At 35.3% G+C, this 19,320-nt stretch overlaps 1 protein-coding gene across 1 annotated transcript; it reads left to right on the top strand.

The window, feature by feature from the left end:
• Window positions 1–468: 468 nt before the first annotated feature.
• Window positions 469–19,051, top strand: CCDC172 (coiled-coil domain containing 172). The gene is made up of 8 exons (XM_010412924.3): window positions 469–633; window positions 832–917; window positions 4,138–4,254; window positions 5,660–5,825; window positions 7,779–7,880; window positions 8,584–8,686; window positions 17,987–18,074; window positions 18,917–19,051. Exons 1-8 carry the CDS (start codon window positions 555–557, stop codon window positions 18,947–18,949), a joined length of 774 nt encoding a protein of 257 aa, XP_010411226.1. The 5' UTR covers window positions 469–554; the 3' UTR covers window positions 18,950–19,051.
• The last annotated feature ends 269 nt before the right edge of the window (window positions 19,052–19,320 follow it).

Raw genomic sequence — 19,320 nt, 5'->3', positions numbered from 1 at the left:
AACTGCTCAGGTTAGACATCAGTCTTCAAAAGACATCTTACTTCAAAAGGTAAGTAAATGTGAGCAGATGAAAGGGTGGTGGTCACTCCATAGAGAAAGGAAGCAGTAAAGAAAAACAGCTTCTGTATGTGTATGGAGCACATGGTCCTAGGGAATTAAAGAAGTCAGAGCTTGTTTGACTAAAACTCCCCAGATCCTGAGTCAGAACCAGTCTGAAAGGTGTGCCCAAGTTTGACATGATTCAGTATCAGCTGGCTTTTTCCTTACCAAATATCTTCTGTCTCCTGCTCCTACTGTGCTGCCTGCCCATTCCCATTCCCTGTTTTCCTTGTGGGCTCCCCTAGCCGGTCACCCACACTTCCTTCTTCTTGGGGTTTGCTCTTGCCACCCTTTCTGCAGCCCTCACCTCCCGCTCTGTCCCTGTGTCCCCAGGCCTCTGTCCCAGGCCCAGGGAGGCCGAGGCGGAGGCCTGAGGGCAGGGCTGTGGGGACCCTCCGGGAGCCCTCGCAAAGAGCACGGCCCGCAGAGCCCACAGGCTCCACGAGAAGCCAGGAATGAACCTGAATGCTTTGTTCCAGCAAATCGAGTTCACGGAGAAGCAGGCGAGGGAGAAGAGGAACTTCATCCAACAAGGTTGGCCCCATGGGCGCCATCCTGAGGGGCCTCCCCATTCCCAGGGGATGAGTCCCACAGGGGTGTCCTGAGGGGACTTGTGCCAGGGAAAGCTCGGCGGCAGCCAGCATGGCTGGTTCTTGTCACTGGCACGTTTCTATCAGGATGTAACTTTTACAAACTGAGCACACGCTCTTACAGGTTTTTGTTGTCTTGCAGCTAAATGCGACATAAATAGAAGTTACGAAAAAATTAACCAAACAAAAGAAGAGCTGAGCACTGCAAAAATTAACTTCGAAACCAAGGTGAGCAGGCATATTTATAGTGTGCATAATAATGAAATACGTTATGTTTACAAATATACGACCTATTCTTTCAGGAATACATCCATAAGCACTTTTGAGGAGTGTGCTTCACCTGCTGAGTAGCACAGTGTGGAGGAAACCTGCACTGTGCCTTTCTGTAGTGAATAAGGTGTCCATCAACATCCTTCCTCCCACAAATCTCACCCTTCAGGCTGGCCCTGGCTGTGTTCGGGGCAGGCTGACTCTTGGGGCACAGTGTGAGATACCCTGTTTTAACAGTCCTGCAATTTGTTACACCACTTTCCTCCAGTGTACAGAAGCCATCCCTTGCTTGCCCAATGCCATTCATTAATGGCCTTTCACACAAAATATATGGAAGTATTCCCTGTGTTTACTTCACAGGATCTTGAGTCATATACCGAAGATCTTTCTGTGAGCTTACAATTAGGGCTTACAAGCCCTGAGTGTTTTTCTAGGGAGGCCAAGGACAGAGGGAAGTTTCTGAATCTAAATAGTGATTTTATTATTCTTTCCATTTAATCAAACTGCAGATGTATTTCCAGATGAAGACACCGGTTTTGCAGATTTTTTCACCAATAACACCTGTGGATGCAAATTATTTAAAAATCCATTTGCTTGTGTCTGAAAATTAAGTCTAAATACCCTCCCCTGTGCTCTTAAGTATCTATGCTGACAGAATGTGTATTCACAACAGGAAGGCATGTGGAGCCTCCTTTGAAGTCAGAACTGTTGGATGCTATCATTTAAATAAACAACGTCAAGAACCTTTGGGAGATTGCCTCATCTAGTTGTGAAAATAAATGTTTGGGGGATGATTTTCATCCTTCCTAAAACAGTCTCTTCTGCCTTTTGCAAAGGACTATTTATATATATATATATATATATATATATATACACACATATAATATCAACATTACTGAGAAGGGATCAGAATAGAACTCATTCACAAGTATTTCCTGGTTGCAAATTGAGACTATAATCATGCAGGCAGTTACTCAGACACTCACATTTATGCATGCCACAATCTCAGAGTCCAAAGGTGCTTTAAAATAGTAACGTATTTATCCAACACAGATTATATCTGGATGTTGCTTATTAGGTGAAGTCGTCAGTACTCTTACTCATAAATTTATTTATGAACATCAAAATTTTATGTTTATACTACTAATTTGTTATTGATGCATTGTGATTTATAATCAAGGTTTATGTGGTAGGTACAGAAGGTCCCGAGAGTAGAGCCATTATTGTAAATGACTAATGGGAAGAGCTGAAGAACTATTCCTAATTAAATTTTATGTGCTTTACTGACCAGTATTAATAATATTCTCACTGATGTCCACAAAAATACATTTTACTTGCTTGCCTTGTCTGACGTTGATTCATTTATAGATAGGAAATGATACAAAAAACTAATGGAATAGAAAAATGCATTTCAATCAGATTGTATTTAGGTTTAAAGATTATATAGTTATTGACATTATTTAAAGTAATTTATTTTTTGCTACAGGAATTAGGTTTACATATGTCTGCAACAGTTCTGTAATTCAAATAATATTAAATAATGCTGTTCAGCTGCTTCTGTTCAATTTATCCCACCAAATAACTGCAGTTCTTTATAAGCACACATATCCAACCATGTGCATGCACAGTAGGTGATGCCTGACCAAGATGATGAGACTGAGTTCAGAAGTTTTTTGACATCTATTTCACAGACACTGCCTGTGGTCAATCAAAGAGTCCTAGGAAATGCAATTTTCCCCTCTCTTCTGTAAAACCTGGTAGCATGTAATTAGAACCCGAATTATAGCATTTTGCTGTTTGTAGCTCAATGATTTCTTTAAAAAACATTGGTTGCAAATGCATAGATGAATTTGGCATCTTACAGATGGAGAAACTACACTGCAGCTAGTTGTGTCCAGTATTACAAATACAGTGGTGTAAGCCCATCTACTCTCTTTGAATTAATATGTAAAATAAATTCTGAGCTAAGCATGTCCTGCACACTTAGCACACTGGACGTACCAGGGATGAGGAAAAAATCTGGTCCTTTCCACCTCTCACATTCTAGTCTTTGGGCATTTCATTCCACTATCCTCCTATTTTGATCAGATGCACTTTATCTGTGCCCTCTCCACAATCATGTGCATTATTAAATTTCAAATCTTTTCATTTTTACCACTGTAATACCACTCTTATTTGGTCTTTTGTGCTTCTACACACACAAACACTCATGTGTCAGCCTGACTGTTCCATTTACTTCCTGACACTTCCCCTCTGCCTTTGCTGTCTGTGGGCAAATCTAACTTTACTTTCCCTACTCATTGCTCTGAGTCAAGAGAATTTGACACTCCATCAAAAGATTGATTCTCATCCTTTAAGACTCTACAACACTTAGCTGTTTCCGATTTATTATTGTTATAGTTTAGCCCACCGTGTATCTGCACTTAGGTTAGATGATGATACAGTAGATGTGCTGGAAAAATGAGAAGTCTTCAGCAAATTTGGAAATGCAATGGTTGAAGAGCATACCCTAATATCAGATAAACAAATGGTTAAAATTAATAAAACTCTAAATAAACCTGTGTGCAAAATTGAAGTTTAGGGCTTGGGGGGGTTTATGAGCAAACTGTCCATAACCAATGGGCTAATTCCCATTACCCTTCCTTAGCTAAAAATCCCAGAAATTGTGCTCAGAAAAATATCCCGCCCTCCTTTGCATATTCCATAGAAGCTTTGCAGAGTGGATGACATGTACAGCCATTCAGTCAAACCCAGGATGCTGGACCCCTGTCCCTCTTCTGATACTATTCTGATACTATTGTCTCGTTTGGTTAGTGATGAGCTTTCCACAGTAAGATGGAGAACAGGGGATTATGTTGGGGAAAGGATCCCATGTGGTCAATATTTTTCCTGGTTTTTACCTGGAAAAAATTTCTCCTAAACCTAGCAGACTTTAAAATGCCATTTTAGATAGACAGAGCACCACTAAATGAGTCTTTTAAAGAAAGGAGACTTTTCAAAAGCTTGGTAGTATACTGAAAGGTTATTGAGGGAAAAAAAGAGCTGTTATGCTTTTGTTAGTCCAGCAGCTGTGCCAGCTCTTTTTAAACTGGACCAAGATCCTTGTGTACAATTTCAGAGTATATGAAACAATTAAACAATAACCTTGCTTCATAATCTTTTTTTTTCCTTTTGGAAGGTTCAGCATCTCTCTGTAAAGCAGTTCCACTTAGAAATTCTGAAGAAACGTGAAGACAGCTTAGAAAAACAAAAAGCTGAACTTATTAATCAAAGAACCAATCTTCTTAAAATTTTGGTATGTTTCCAGCTGTGTTATTCACACAGCTCTTTTCTATTCCACAACAGCAATCAGCTTTAAAATGAAGATCTGGAAAAACTAATGTTTTAAATCAGGAAATTTTTTTTTCTTCTTATTTTAGCATCTGTAACAATAGAAATGTAGATAAATTCTCACATTTAATTTAAACCATGATCTAAGGTAGTGTATGCTGCATTTTATCTCCAAAGCTGATTTTATATTCTTGACTTCATTTTCCAATGTTTGCTGTTGTATGACTGAACTCCAATTCTGACAGATCATTTCCTTTGTAAAAGTAAACTAGGAAAGCATCGCCTTAAATTGGATTGCCTCATCCACAGTAAAATATATTGAAAAGGATCAAAGGAAAAACCCAGGGATGCCCACACCACATTTTAGCACATGTGGACAGTTTAGCAATCCTGACATAGCACACAATCTCTTTGATGCCAGACACACCTCACCACCTCTTCAAAGGTAGCTACTTAGGACAAGTTTTTCAGTTCTCTCAGATGCTAACCTGAATGTTTCCTTCCTCTTACTTTGTTGAGGCTTCAACAATGAAGAAATGCCACAGAGGAGCAGTCTTTTCTGCATATGTATTTGCCCTTTAAATCAGCAGAGCTAAATTTTAAGCATTCAGTACAAATGACCAGTATTAAACCTAAATCTTGAGGCAGATATCTTTTTAACTATATACATATTTCTGCAACACCCAAAGTATTCCCAGTATATGTGTGAAGTTTGATATATAGGTTATCATTTCTTTTTTCTTGTATATAGGTGTTATTTCATTTCACGTAATTTAGCAATCAATTAAGATTTCTTGGAAGGAATTTAATATAACCTTTCTCTTTTGAATATGGTTTTTCCCAGAAAATTAAACAGTGATTTTCTATCAATGATAGCTTTCTTGGTAGTTATTAAGGGAGTTAAAGGAAGTCTGCATTCTGCAGAGGATTAAACAACAGTTTTATTTAGTTTAATTATAAACTAAAAAGAAAGAACTGCCATACTATGCTATTGACTTTAAACAGAATTTTCTATTTTCAGTAAGGGAGTTGAACAGAAAAAAGGCTGCTGGTTCAAGTCTATAACATAATGCAGTGATTTTTTAAATGCTCTATTATCAAAAATAGACCCTTCATTTTTTCAGAAAAAAAAGTTTAAAACAACAGGCATAATGATAGAGCTGTAGACCATTTTCATGTGCTTATAAGAAAAAGTAAATATTTTCTTTACTTTTACATTTATTTACTTTATTTAATTTTTGTTTATTTATTTACTTTTCTACTACAAATTTAAGGATAAAAAACAACAGTGTGTTTCAGTCTGCCTAGCTTAACAAAGACTTTCATTTTTTTTTCACCTGAAAATTCAGTCTTTCCTTTTTTTATTTCAGGCAGATGCAAAGAGAAAAATTACTGAAGAGGAAGATAATTTTACCAGAGAAGTAACCGAGTTTAACAATGAATATGGACTAACAAGTAGTAGAGATCTTCTTATTAAAAAAAAAGTCAAGACTGAAATAAATGATTTAGACAATGAGGCAACTCTGTTGAAAAATGGTAAGTCTTATATTAAACCAGTTGATCTTGGATTAATATAAATCTATAAAATATAGCTGTGCAAACTAGTAATTTTAATTCCATTCTCCTGCTGTCTGGATCTTCCTTTTAGCACTGAACTGAAAGAGTGTGGTCTGACATACCAAGCATAATTAAAGGTTCCTCTGTTCCCTATATTCTTCAGCCTTTCTGATGTGAGCACTGTGAGGAGAAGCAGTCGACCTGTAGAAGTGGCTCCCAATGTCTAATTCAGCCAGCACAGAGCTCAAAGACATACCCAGTGACTGAATTAGGTTTAGAACCACATGTGGTTGAGCTCTGTACATTTCCTTAGCTTCTAAAGAATTGTATGCACAGATGTCCTGTAGGATTGGTCCTTTACTGCCACAGTGCAGCTTGATTTTCAGTTAAGGTACAGAGTATGACATCTCTCAGAGCACAGGGTCACACTGCAGAGCAGTCCTTCCGCAAGGAAATCAGGGTCATCATGGATCACTGGCTGAACATGAGTCAATGATATCAGAATGCCAACACCACGCTGAGACACAAACACAATTCGACCTCTAAGACATGAAAATAATTTCTCCCTCTATTTGGGGCAGTTAAACTCTGAGCTGGAGTACTGTGCATCTCATTTTGATCTTAAACTTCAAAAAAAAAATTTTGACCAGCTGGAGAGAATCCACATAGGACTAGTGAGAGTAATCAGAGTTCTGGAGCACATGAGAAGGAAGAAAATGAAAGAACTGTCACTATTTAAGCTATTAAGGAAAAGACTAATGAAAGATGGATCCTAATCTTCAAATTGATAAAGTATCATGTAGAAAGGAAATGAACATATTCTCTATAGCCATAGTGAACTGAACAAAACGTAACAAGAGTAAAGCACAAGAAGGGAGAGTCTGACTGACAGCTTAGGAATCTTTCTAAGAACAGTGGATAATTGAAGCATTCTGCCTTAGAAGATTCCATTACCAAAGGAACTAGGAGTGTCCACTACCAAAGGTCTTCAAAAAAAGGTCAAACCAGCGTTTTTCAGAAATGACAGTGGTACAGCTGATCCTGCCTTCAGGAGAAGAATACAGTAGATAACCCCTCAAAGTTCATTCCAGCCTCATCTTTTTTCAAGCAACAGCCCTCTCAATTCTCCATATCTGCTATAAAGTTATTGAAAAAGGACTATCCATTTGAGTTTGCACATGGTAGTACCGTCTTTCTTGTTTCCTGTGGCTAATCTACAACTGAAAAGTCTGTACTTGGTGTCAAGTGCTACTTTTAGCATTTAATTTTTACATATTCAGGCAGAGGTGGGCACTTAAATGATCAGTAGTACCTGAAAGGTGACTAAAGTTTTCCAAGTTCAGTTGCCATCTCAATTCCATCCTTTAATTGCACATTTCTTGATGTACAACTTGTCTTTTTGTCTGCTACGTTCCTGGGCACACTGACAACTCTGAAGTGAAAAATTTAAGCAACTCGTAACAAGGAAACTATGTGAAGACCTCCTGCTGTTAGAAAAACAATCACAATTAATTCCAGATGCTGTCTAATAGTAAGGTTCAAATATATATAACACTAAACAAACTAAGAAGGGGCTTTTTTTCAGTCTTGCTGAGAGGTGTCTGTTCTCTACCTATTCAATCAGTCATCTTCCTTTCTTTATAGCTGAAGTAACTCTAAAGCAAAACATTCTTTTTATGCCCAGTCAACAAAATATGTTGAACAGCTCAATAACATTAAAAAAATAATTTTCTTTCATAGCTATGAATACATTATATGACATATAATTTCCTGTGAACTGTGTTTTATATGAATTATTTTAGTTTATTTTGGTTTTATATTTAAGGTTCTTTTGACTAGCTGAAGATTGGTAGAAGTAGTTAAGAATATTTAAGATTGTTTCATGAATGCTAAACTGCAATGCATTTTAATTTGAAACGTATTTTTTCTTAGAAATGGAGTCAATGGAACATAAAAATGTTCAGTTAAATGCACTCCAGCTGCAGAAGAATGAATTAAAGCAGGATTTATTTACTCTCCAAAGTGAGCTCAAAGGTGTGCCTGATAACTACTTGTTATGATAATTATTTCTGGCTTGACAAATGCTTTTGAAAAATCTTTTCTGTCAATTTTCTTTTCTCAAGAGAAAGGAATCATAGTAAAAATATTTTAATTTATTGTTACAATATGTAATACATGATTTTTAAACATGGTTATAAAAAATATTGTGGATTTCAATGAGATTTATTTGAAATGTCGTTGTTACTGAGGTCCAGAGATCTACTGAATCGTGAGCTGTAAATATGAAAGCAAGTTTTACTTTTGCTGGTCATATACTTAAATGGAGAATTTAATGTTTCAAAGAACTTAAAATCAACATAAATATTGTTTAAAATCTTCTGTGTCAAAGGTGATCACAGCAATAGGGAATATTGTGAAATCTGGATTAAAATAATTTAATCTGGAGTGCTTTAGTGTCTTTTTTTTCAGATACCTAAGTAACACATCAGAGTAAGTGCTAAGAAAAGCAGTAAATATGATCCTAAATTGTTTGGGAAAAGGAGTGAAATTTTCTAGATTGCAATAATTGATCAATTACAATAATAATAAAATAATTCATTTTCTTTATTTAGATGCCTTTACCCTTCAAAGAGTTTCATGAAGAAATATTAGAAAATATAAATTTAGAATATGTAGAAGGTCTTTGAATATGGATGATTAATATATATTTATAGGGTAATTCTGATTTCATGTTTAGACCTTGAGAAAGTAATCAGGGAAGCTGAAAGAAAGACAAAAGCCTTAGAAGCAGAAAAAGTCCAAGTCACTGAAAAACCTCAGACTGATCCTGAATGTTTACGGTAAGAGCCTCGTGTTAATGAATTCTTTACTTAATTTTAGGAGTGTAACTGCAGTCCAGTCCTGGTTGCAATGACTATTTTACCTTTCACGTGCAGTATTCCTTCTGAAATCAGAAGAACCATTCATTTTTCATTAGACAACACCAATTCCTGTTGTTTATTACAGCACTTCACCCTCACATCCACACTCCAATGAAGTAAAAACTGGAAGTGTTTGCAGGGATGCCAGTCAAACTCGGAGGGAGAACAAAATGCTGCTGCCTGGGTGGAAGACCAGTTCCTGAGGTCTTGTAAAAATGGTGCACAAAGTATTGATGAACTACCCAGTGCTAAACTTACTTCTGCTGCCTGGCTGTGCAGAGCCTGGTTGCAATGCGATGGGCTGGCCACAGTCACCTCCTGGGATAGCTAGAGCCCCTACTGGAGCAACTAAATGTAGATTTGCTTTCTCTATGATCTCTGCTATCAGTTCTAGTTTGCCTTCTAATTAAGCTGGTTTAGAACAAAATTTTGAATACTTAACCAAGACAGAAGAGAAGACCTTGCACAGTCTTTCTTAATGGTGAAGATTTCTTCTCAGGAACTGAGTGGTAACAACTCATTTCTTGTCAGCATGCTTAGAGTGAAACATTAAGTTTTCACTTCACAGAAAATTATTTAATTTTTTTTAAAGAAATCTCTCAATGCAGAAAGCTCCATATCACAGAATTGACCATCCTTCTCCTATTTTATGATGTTCCAGATGAAAGTGCCTGGGAATATTTAAAAATATTTAATAGACAATGCGAAGGAACTCCTTCTGATAAAGCTAGTCCAAAAGATTCTCTAATAGAAATTAAGGAAAACCCAATTTATATTATCATCACAGGGTTTTTTCCTATATATGCCTAAGCTTTTGACAAAAATAAATAAATATAGTGTGGACTTTTTTAATCTGAAAACTTTCAATGGAACGTTATAAATTTACAGAGAACCCTGAGCAATTTTCTGAAAGACGATTTGGTAATGACCCATTTTTTGCTGAATATCAATTTTTGAAAGAAAATGATATATCAGCCCTATTACTAACTCTCTTCAACCTCTTACATGGTGTTGAGACATGGCCAAAATCCCCTCAGCATAAAAATTAATTAGCTCACAATCCTGCATACAGTAGCAAAAAATTTGCATTCAACATATACATAGAAGACACAGTGTAAATAATAATAACAGTAACGATTCTCCAGGACAGCACGTTATAACTCACTCATTTCCATTATTTATTCAATCGTGATATATTAGGGTTTGTGATGCATGAGGCTGTCAGCTTCCTTCCAAATAACATACTTCCCTTGGAATAGTTTATTGCCATGATGCCACTGAATACCCAAATTTGTGTAATTAGTTTTCTATAATAGGTTTCCTGTGTATAAGGTACAGAAGTAGCCAACATTATCATACTTTTAATCCCCAGCTCTGCCACTAAGATCCTAGGGATCAATTAAATCCGTGTGTGTCTCTCTTTCTATGCAGTGAAATTAACTTACAACTCTGCAGAATGACACTTTGGTTTTCTCTGGGTGGAAAACTGGATAAAACATATTAAATTCTATTAACTGCAAAATCAGCAAGTGTCATTTGCAACCAAAGCAAAAAGGATGATGAGATTTTCTTATTTCATGAAATGCCTCCTTTTATGGTCAAGATAAGCTAACATTATTTGATAATTGCATGTAGTGCAAAATATAAAGTGCTCCTACTGCTATTACCACTATCACAAAATGCAAGCCCTTCTTGAAGGCTAGTATTATATTGAATACATTTTCTTATAATTGAAACATTTTTCATTTTAGATACTGGGAAGAAATTTAGGACACATTTGCCTAAATCATATTTTTATCTTCACTTGCATTTGATCAGAAAAGCTCAATGCTTTCTAGAGAGAGATAGCCCTGAAAAAGTTAACTCAGATGCCAGAAGCAACAGAGCTGTGCTACCGTATTTCCATGTCAGCGCTATCAGATTCTGCTTTTCAGTAGAGCCAAGCAGGCAATCCTCATTTGTCTGCATCTCTATGTCACTGCTGGGCTCTTTAGAAGCACCCCAAACCTTATCACACTCATACAACTCTAGCAGTCATTTGGGTTTTTTTCAATTTAACAAAGCCTAGTCATCACTTTTTGGTTTGGACTACTGAATTAAGAGATGAAAGGGGATTTAAAGTATTACACACCATAAAAAGTACAGTATATAAACAGTCCCCTGGAAGCTATCTGATCACTCTCCAGCACCTCCACATCATCAAGAGGATGGAGCCAGGATCTGCACAGTGCTGCACAGTAGGAGAACAAAATGCAAAAAGCAGAATTTGAAACAAGAGGATTTAAAGTGAATTTAAGGAAAAAGCATTTTTATCATGAGGAAGCACAGGTTGCTCAGAGATGTTGCATTCATCCTTGAAGGTTCTTCTTCTCCAGGTATGCTCATATACTTGTGTATATCTTAACAGGAGTCAATTTTGGTCATATTAAAATCAATGAGATTGAACCTTCTGTGTCTGAGAAACAACCCTTCTCTAGCCTAACAAGATCAGAATTTTTATCCCCATACAGAGTTTATTGCAAGAATAAAATTCTAGTTTTCACTGAAAATCATTTTTATTATACATAAAGATGATAATATTTTGACGCAAGTAATGTAGCTCAAAAATACATATTTTTTTCTATGAAATAAGCACAAAATATGATTTTTTTTTTTACAGAGCTGGAAACCACACCACTCTTTAAGTGGTAAAAATACCTTTTTTTTTTTTTTTTTGATGCTTCTTTAGAACAAATGTAAGAGACAGTCAGCATCAATAACCTGATATATGTAGCTCCCAGATCACCCTGCAAGTCTGTTACTGTATCACATCCCTAGTCCCAGCTTAAAAATCAATATCAAAAGTAGCTGGCAAGGCAAGAATCTTCATTGCAATTAAGTATATATCTAATAGTAAATTGCGTTTCAGCTGAAGAATGTAGCCAGCTAATTCAAATTATAGCAATTCATCTTTGATCTGAGAAAAATGCCCTATACCACGTGTGCAGTTTCATAAAATTTCTCTGAAATCCATCAAAGAATTACAAAGGGTCATGAGAAGCACACACTGGTATTTCCAGCAGCTGTTGGGGCTGCAGTTAGATGCTTGTTCTGGTCCACCTTGGATGCAGAAAAAAGCCAACCAGGATTGGAATGTTAAGCACAGATGTAGTTAGCAGGCACCTTGGAAAATGCAAGTCTCAAGACACAGGTGCATAATTCAGAGAAATTTTTAAGAAAAGAGGCCTTTTTTTCTTTTTTTTCCCCTCCCTCAAAGAGAGCTGCAATTAAGATCAAAAGCCTTGTTTTAATCACCTGTTCTGCCAATGCCATCCTCAAACACAAAACAGCAGGAAAGAACTTTGGCATCAGCTCTCTGGAGTTCCATTTCCCTGGCAGGTAGCAAGTAACATCACTTAAGTGGAACAACACAGGAGTCAGAGACTGACTGATACCAGTGAATTCCTAACTATGTCATTTCACTGTTATATTCATTGTAATTACTGTATTAATTATTTATCCTCTTTCACATTTTAAATTTTTGTGTTGCCTTAAGTAAAACAGCCTAGAAATAATTTTAATTGAAGTTCATTTAGACTAAAACCAGAGCATTTCTACCTAAAATAGATATTTTTCAACTTATTTAAAAGGTAGAATAAGGATAAAACACTTCTTTGAAACCTGGATTTCTCTTCTACTTCAGAAAAGTAGCAGAAAGGAAATGCATGAAATCTGCTTACTTTGTAAATATTTCACAGCTTTGTATACTTGTCTAAATCCTAAAAATATAGTATTCCTTCTTATTCTTCATAATCCAGGAAAAGAAACTCCGTTACCAAAATTAGGAAGGAAAAAGTAATTTTTTGTTTTATACAAATCACACAGGAAATATACTCCTTAGAGCTCAACAAATTGCTCATGCAAACAACAGACTGCCTAAGCCCCATGCATACTTCTGGTGGGTTAATTTTTTTCTTTTTTTTTTCAATTTATTTGATGTTAAATTTTATAATCAGAAAATACCAGTACCTGCAGTAATATATGTGGTTCAAAATGAGTTTTTCAATGGCAATCTCCTCATTGATTTTTTGAGCTTTTCTTTTTAATAGCAGTGCCTAGTGGAACTATTATAGCTTGAATTATGTTAAAATAGCTTTCCATTATGAATTGCGGTATGGATTTACAAAAAGTAGATCAAATCTGACTAATGATGCCTTTCTTTGATAAGACAACAGATAGGTTAGACGAAGAAAATTCCAATGCCATCCATCTAGACATTAATAAAGTATTTGATGTTATCCGACATGGAAAAACACTAGTTAATCTAGGGAAGACATATTAAAAAAATTAAGTAAAGAAATGACTAATAGTAACAACAGTCATAGGTCTGCAATTAAAAATTCTGGGACTCAAGCTAACAACAGTCACAGTTGGTCTTGCTTAATGTTTTAAGTAACTACTTTAGAATAGAAAGTGTTTTAAGAGAACAGTGTCTTCATTAGCAAACTCTACACCTTGTAGAAGAGTCACTAAAAGAGGAGGAATGTAATTATATACAGTGTAAGTTTATCTACTTGTACCCAATTAAGGACTTCAATAACAGGTACCTGGAAGCAGAGAGGTCTGAGCATACTATGTGAGCAAAATACAGCTATAAACATCAAAAGAAAATATAGCTGTGGATGAGATAAAAGCAGGAGTTATTTCCAACAAAAAACCAGGAGGGTGTAAGAATACTTCGTACAAATCTCTCACCTACTTGTCAAAAGAGATGCATTCAACCTGGAAGCTGAGCAGAGCTTGGAGAGCCCATAAAGCAGAACGAAACAAGGACAGTTCTAAATCCTTTTTAGCTCTGAGAGTATTATACACATGAAGAAAGCAGTACATAATAGAGATACTAATTTCAGCAACAGGGTAGTCATATTAATGTACTCAGATTAAGATGTAATTTTCTCTGTCCAATAAAAAAATCAAGATAATTGAACTAGAAGAACCATTGACCCCTATTTACTTTCCCTGCCTTTCAATAGGAATCTTATTGACCCCTAGAAACACATTTAATTTCACATCTCACATTCATGCTTGTATATTTTTTCTTTCCTATGTAGCTCATTCTTACAGTTCCTATGAAAATTAGTCCATACAACTTTGTTTGCTGTCTGCACAAAAGCAAATCTCATCATAGATGTGCAATTTAATTTTGTGTACCTTAACCTTTCCATGTTTATTCACCTATTATTATATATTCCTTAAAGATGTCTTGTGATGTTTTATGTATTTGGAAAATACCACCACACTTTTCAAGACCTCTAACTACTCTTATAAATAGTTGCCTGGCAGCATTCACAAAATGCAAGCTTTAATCAATGATAACTATGTATTTTACATTTAACATTTTATCCAGTACAACAAAAGCAAAAACTTTCTTATTTTACTTTAGGCAACTCCATTTCTTTTAATTTACATTTAATTTCCATTGTTATGTTGTCTAGTACCTTCTTTGTGTTCATGTTTCTTCTTCATGCTAGAATTTATTAATACTATTAGATCACCTGCTTAATTTTTATTATCCTTTTGCTCCATCAAGCACAGACTTTTATATTTAATTGTGTAACTCAAGTACTTGACTTTATATTTTGGAATACTCAATTCCATTAGGACTTGTTTTCCCTCTTCCTCAATCAATTGATAATAGCCTGAAATTTATTGACTTCTTCAGCTGTATCCAGAGCATATTCTGTTTAGTAGTGTCAGCAAATTGTAAATACCAGAAAAATCTTGCTCTCTCTGTAGAAATATACACATTAATTTAATCCCAGTACTGAACTGAGAGAGAATTACCTCAATGTCTTACCTCTACTTGAGCTTGAGACAATAAACTAAAGTCTTCAGTACTTTTCTTCAGTCCCAATAAAGTCTTAAAACCTTGATAAATGTATCTCCTGATGTTTATGATGAAATCCAGGAAAATCAAGATATGTACTCTCAAGTTATATATAACTTTTTAAGGAATTTCATTTTGTACCATCAATTCTATGCCCTGTATATCAGTATCAAGCAATTCTGTTTTAAAATACACCACAATGTTTTCCCTCAAATTTATGATTAAAAAATAAAATGGTGGTCATAAACAAGGCAAAGACAAAAAGGAGAGTAAGAAAAAAAACTTCTACCTGTGTCAGCAAAACATAACTAAGAGACAGTCTGCTCCTTCTGCAACTCCAACAGCTAGGTAGGGTCTTTCACCCCCACTAGAAAAAAAAAACGACTCTAAAATCACATATTAATCCTACCTTCTACAGAAATTATTTCTCCTTTGAGACCTCTTTACATAAAATTATTCTTGGAATGCAAGTTTTGGATACGGAAGTCGTGATCCAGTAATTTGAATCTATGGATGATTTTCAGAGAGACCTGTTTGACAATAACATTATTTTCTTCAGAGTTCAATTTATAATGCTAGCATGTATTGATTTCAAATTATTTTTCCTCTTTGCCATGTGCATATAGTGCTGAAATTCAAGAAGAATGTGTATCAACCACAAATGCCAATGACATTTAATAGCTGGGCTCTTTTCAAAGCAGCAAAATCAATCATCTTCAGTGATCTCCTCCTTCTTCATCTCTGTCACTTCTAGCATTCAAGACTAATGGAAAATGGGCCACTGATAGCAGAGCTCAGTCTAGGACAAGATAGCATCCAAAAAATGCTGATGTTGTCCCACCTGCTTGATTTAAGGCTAGGTTTAGCTATTGCAAATATGGCATTTCAGCTCCAGCTGTTCATTAGAGCTGGTGATGCTGTAACTAGCCAAGACACTGTTAGTCCAGTGCAATGACTTATTTTGAAGCTATATTTTATTGTCACCAAAGAGAAAAAAATGCTAAAAATAAAACAAAACCAAAGGACGTGGGGAGCCAAATGCTAATGTGATTTTTCAGATTATTTTTTTAAGAGATCTGGCTTTTTTCATAGTTATAAAAAGGGTATAATTGTCAAATTAATCCTTGTTCTAGCAAAAGGTACATCTTTTTCCATTTTCAAAGGTGACAGAAAACCTGCCTTCCATCTAGACAGTATAGTTTCATGAATAATTGGTTTGCACATTCAATCTGATAGTGGAAAGATGAATATGAATATCCTGCTTATCTTAAATATAAAATGAAAAAACTAAATCTGCTTTCAGGTTAAACATTTTTTTTTTTAATAGTTCCATTGTCTCACATTCCTTCTGGTAAAACTTCATCATTTATTCAGTAACTCAGGCATCTCCAATGCATTAATTTTGTAGACTGTAACCTAACAGACAGCTCTTATTTTGTGAGTATAATATTCCTGGCACATACTGTAATTATCTGGCTTCTAAATAAGAAAGAAGGAAAACCTGAAAGCAGAATCAATTGATTAATGTAAGAATTAAACACCACATTTGAATGAATGTCTTTTATCACCTCTACCTGATGCTATGTAAGGAATTGTGCTGTCACTACATTTAAAAGTTTTATAAAATATTTGAAATAAAATTTTAAAATCCATACACAAAATGTTAATTTCAAAGCAGATCATCAATATAAATTAATTCACAATCCCAAAACACAGATAAACAACTCCTACTTCTTATCTTCTGGTTTTTCTATCACTAATGTAGACCTAGCATGGACTGGTATCATTCTGAGCTAACAGTTAGCAAACAGGCTGTGCATCAGTTTTGCCATGTGAAAGACAATGAGAGCGCATTCTCTCTGAGATCAACACACTCTGTCTTTTCCTAAAGTAAATTAGACAAAGTCGGGCTTTAGTTTGTCTCAAGCAAATTAGGGTTCTAATATCACACTAAGAGAACACAGGGAGAAAAAATGCAGACACAAGGCAATGAAGTTAAGCAGCTTTAATCAAGATCACAAGCTGATCTTAGACCTTGAAGTGAACTTCTCTCAGTGAAACGTATTGAAAACTAACAATGTACTATAGTGCAGTAAAAATTTCATTTCTTAAAGCATAGTTCAAAATTTCCTTATATTTGATACTTGTATGTGTTATGAGAAATATCTCTGAAAGAAGGGGCTTTTACTCCTTTATAATGCAAGCACATAGAGCTCATGTTTTTTCCATATTGATGGTAAGATACTTGCATTTTCCAAAGGAACAGCAAAATCAACTTCTAGTCCAGTCTTATTCTGTTATATATATACTGTCACACTGCACAGTGACTAAGCTATTCCTCTGTTTAAAGATATATGTTTTATTTTTAATAAAGCCATTTTCTTTTCTAGAAAACCAACTCTCTCTGCACTGGGACAGCTAAGAGGTGCATCATCTGTATAATAAAGTCAAATAATTTATTGTCTATTATAGTCTATAAAAGCAAAAGTAGTTGCTATCTTCTGTTTCAACTTCAGAAGTAACAAGGTCCTGCTTTGATGCACTGGTTTAGCTATTCAATGACAAGCAGAATATTTTCAGTCTGTTTATATGTTCCAGAATTTTCAGATTGTTTTGTGAAATTGTGTTAAGGGTAAACAACTTTATCTTTTTCATTATGCTTTTCTTATGACAGCCATGGAAAGACTCAGTATAATCTCATCACCTTGTGATCAGACTTCTGAAAGCTCTGGCATAGATTTCTCTGGGCCTACCAAGTATTAATTTAAACCACTACAGCCATGGATGTGCAGAGTTTAGTTATCTCCTTTTAGCAGGAGTAAACGATATTTTGAATGGAGAAATATCTATATTAAAAGTAATCCTTATTGTAGAAAAGTTGGAGAACTCCTGGCTGAGATTATTGGGAAGCAGTAAGTGCTGAAGAATAGTGGGAGCAGTGGGGAGAGAACAGGAATAACAGCTATGGAGTCTGTGGAGGGGTGTGGAGCAATGCTGGCACAAGGTCAGGTAGAGCACCCATCTAATCCAAAGTTCCGTCTCCAACTGAGGCTTCAAGATGACACCCAGGAAAAATAAGAACAGTGACATATGGTACTTTCTAAGTATCACCATTCCAATTCACATGTTTAAATAAGGAAAATGATGACTAATGAGGCCATATATCTTTCACAGTTTATGAAAACAGCACAGTCCAGAAATTTGTCTAACTAGCAAACTTAAATCCTGACCAGGAAAGTAGATCAATGAGGCTTTTCTCACACAAGTCGAATTCACTGTTGAGACCAAAGCTGAAAAAATAGTTACCCAGCAACAATTCTCTGACCTGAAAATTTATTTGGTTTTGGACACAGACTTAAGAAAGAGCTGGAAAACTGCAAAGATAATAGTTGGGAAAGTGTCTGTGAGACTCTTCAGACAGAAATTGAAATTCTGCAAATGGTATGCTATTTTCTTTATGTATTTTAAGTGTTTGATAATTTCAGTTTTAAATGTGTCCTTTAGGATGATTAGCAGTGGTTTCAGATAAGCAGTTTTTTATACTATGTACACACCTAAACATCCTCTCATTGCAGACACACTCCAATATTCATTTCTTTTAGCTTATTTCCAAATGTCCAGAAATATAATTGCTACAGAAAAGGAAAGCACAAAGAAGAATTTAAAGATACGCTTTTAGCACAAGAAGGATGTACTGGGGGGACAAACATAAATCATTAGTATTGAAAGCTGCAAAAGATTATGCATTTAGGACCTAATTTAACATTTACCTCTAGCTGCCAATTAAATAGAAGATGGGAGTATGGAGAAATAGGATAATAATAACATCCTTTCATCTAGTATTTAATTTTGTCCACTCACAAATTTCTTACAAAAAGTTAATAAAACTTATTTTTCTCTAAATGTCAATCCTAACTTCCAATTTCTTGATTGTCAGTCTGTGTCACAATAGAAAGAGAAAAAATATTTTTAAGTCCCGTTTGGGAAACAAAGAGGTTTTAAAGGTTCATTTCAGAGCCCTGATTGAGCTGTATGAAGACATACCTGCCACTACCATCAAGCAGAATGACAGTCCTGAGAAATTTGCATTACTCACTCTTATAATCAGTTTCAAGTTTCTATTGAAGCAATGTAATTTACTTGTACTTTATTTGGGGTTTTTTTTTCATTAATTTTTACAGGAAGAAAAATAAAAGAGCTCAATGTTTAAAAATTTCTCTGTCAAAAACATACTAAACTCATAAGATTTAATTTCCTACAATTCCATTCTTTCTCTTTTCCAGAATTTATCACAAAAGAAGTCTTCAGGGAAGTGAATAATGTGTGGCATATGATATGGAGTGTCACAGAAGCAAGTCTGAGAATTTTTAAATTGTTTTACTCAGGTTCTATCAGATTTGCTTCTATTTTTTGTTTGATTAAATCACAGTTTGTATCTGCCTTTACTTTTCATTCCAATAAAGTTTTATTCATTTAGAAGTGAGGGGAGGTTTGTGTTTTATCTGTCAAGTTCAACAGCTGTCCCTCTATGGGTTCCTCTTTGTGGCCCATGGATCACAGTACATGGTAAACTACACATAAAGATCAGTTTCTACATTATTAGCTCTTTTCTACACTACTAGCTCTATTCTTTATGTACTATTTTTCAAATGAATTGTCTCCTATTTTTAAAGATAGTGACATGGTC

The sequence above is a fragment of the Corvus cornix genome, chromosome 6, assembly GCF_000738735.6.
Source record: "Corvus cornix cornix isolate S_Up_H32 chromosome 6, ASM73873v5, whole genome shotgun sequence".
NCBI classification, from domain to species: Eukaryota; Metazoa; Chordata; class Aves; order Passeriformes; family Corvidae; genus Corvus; species Corvus cornix.
The sequence above is the reverse complement of the archived record's forward strand: the minus strand, read 5'-3'. Positions and strand labels throughout refer to the sequence as shown.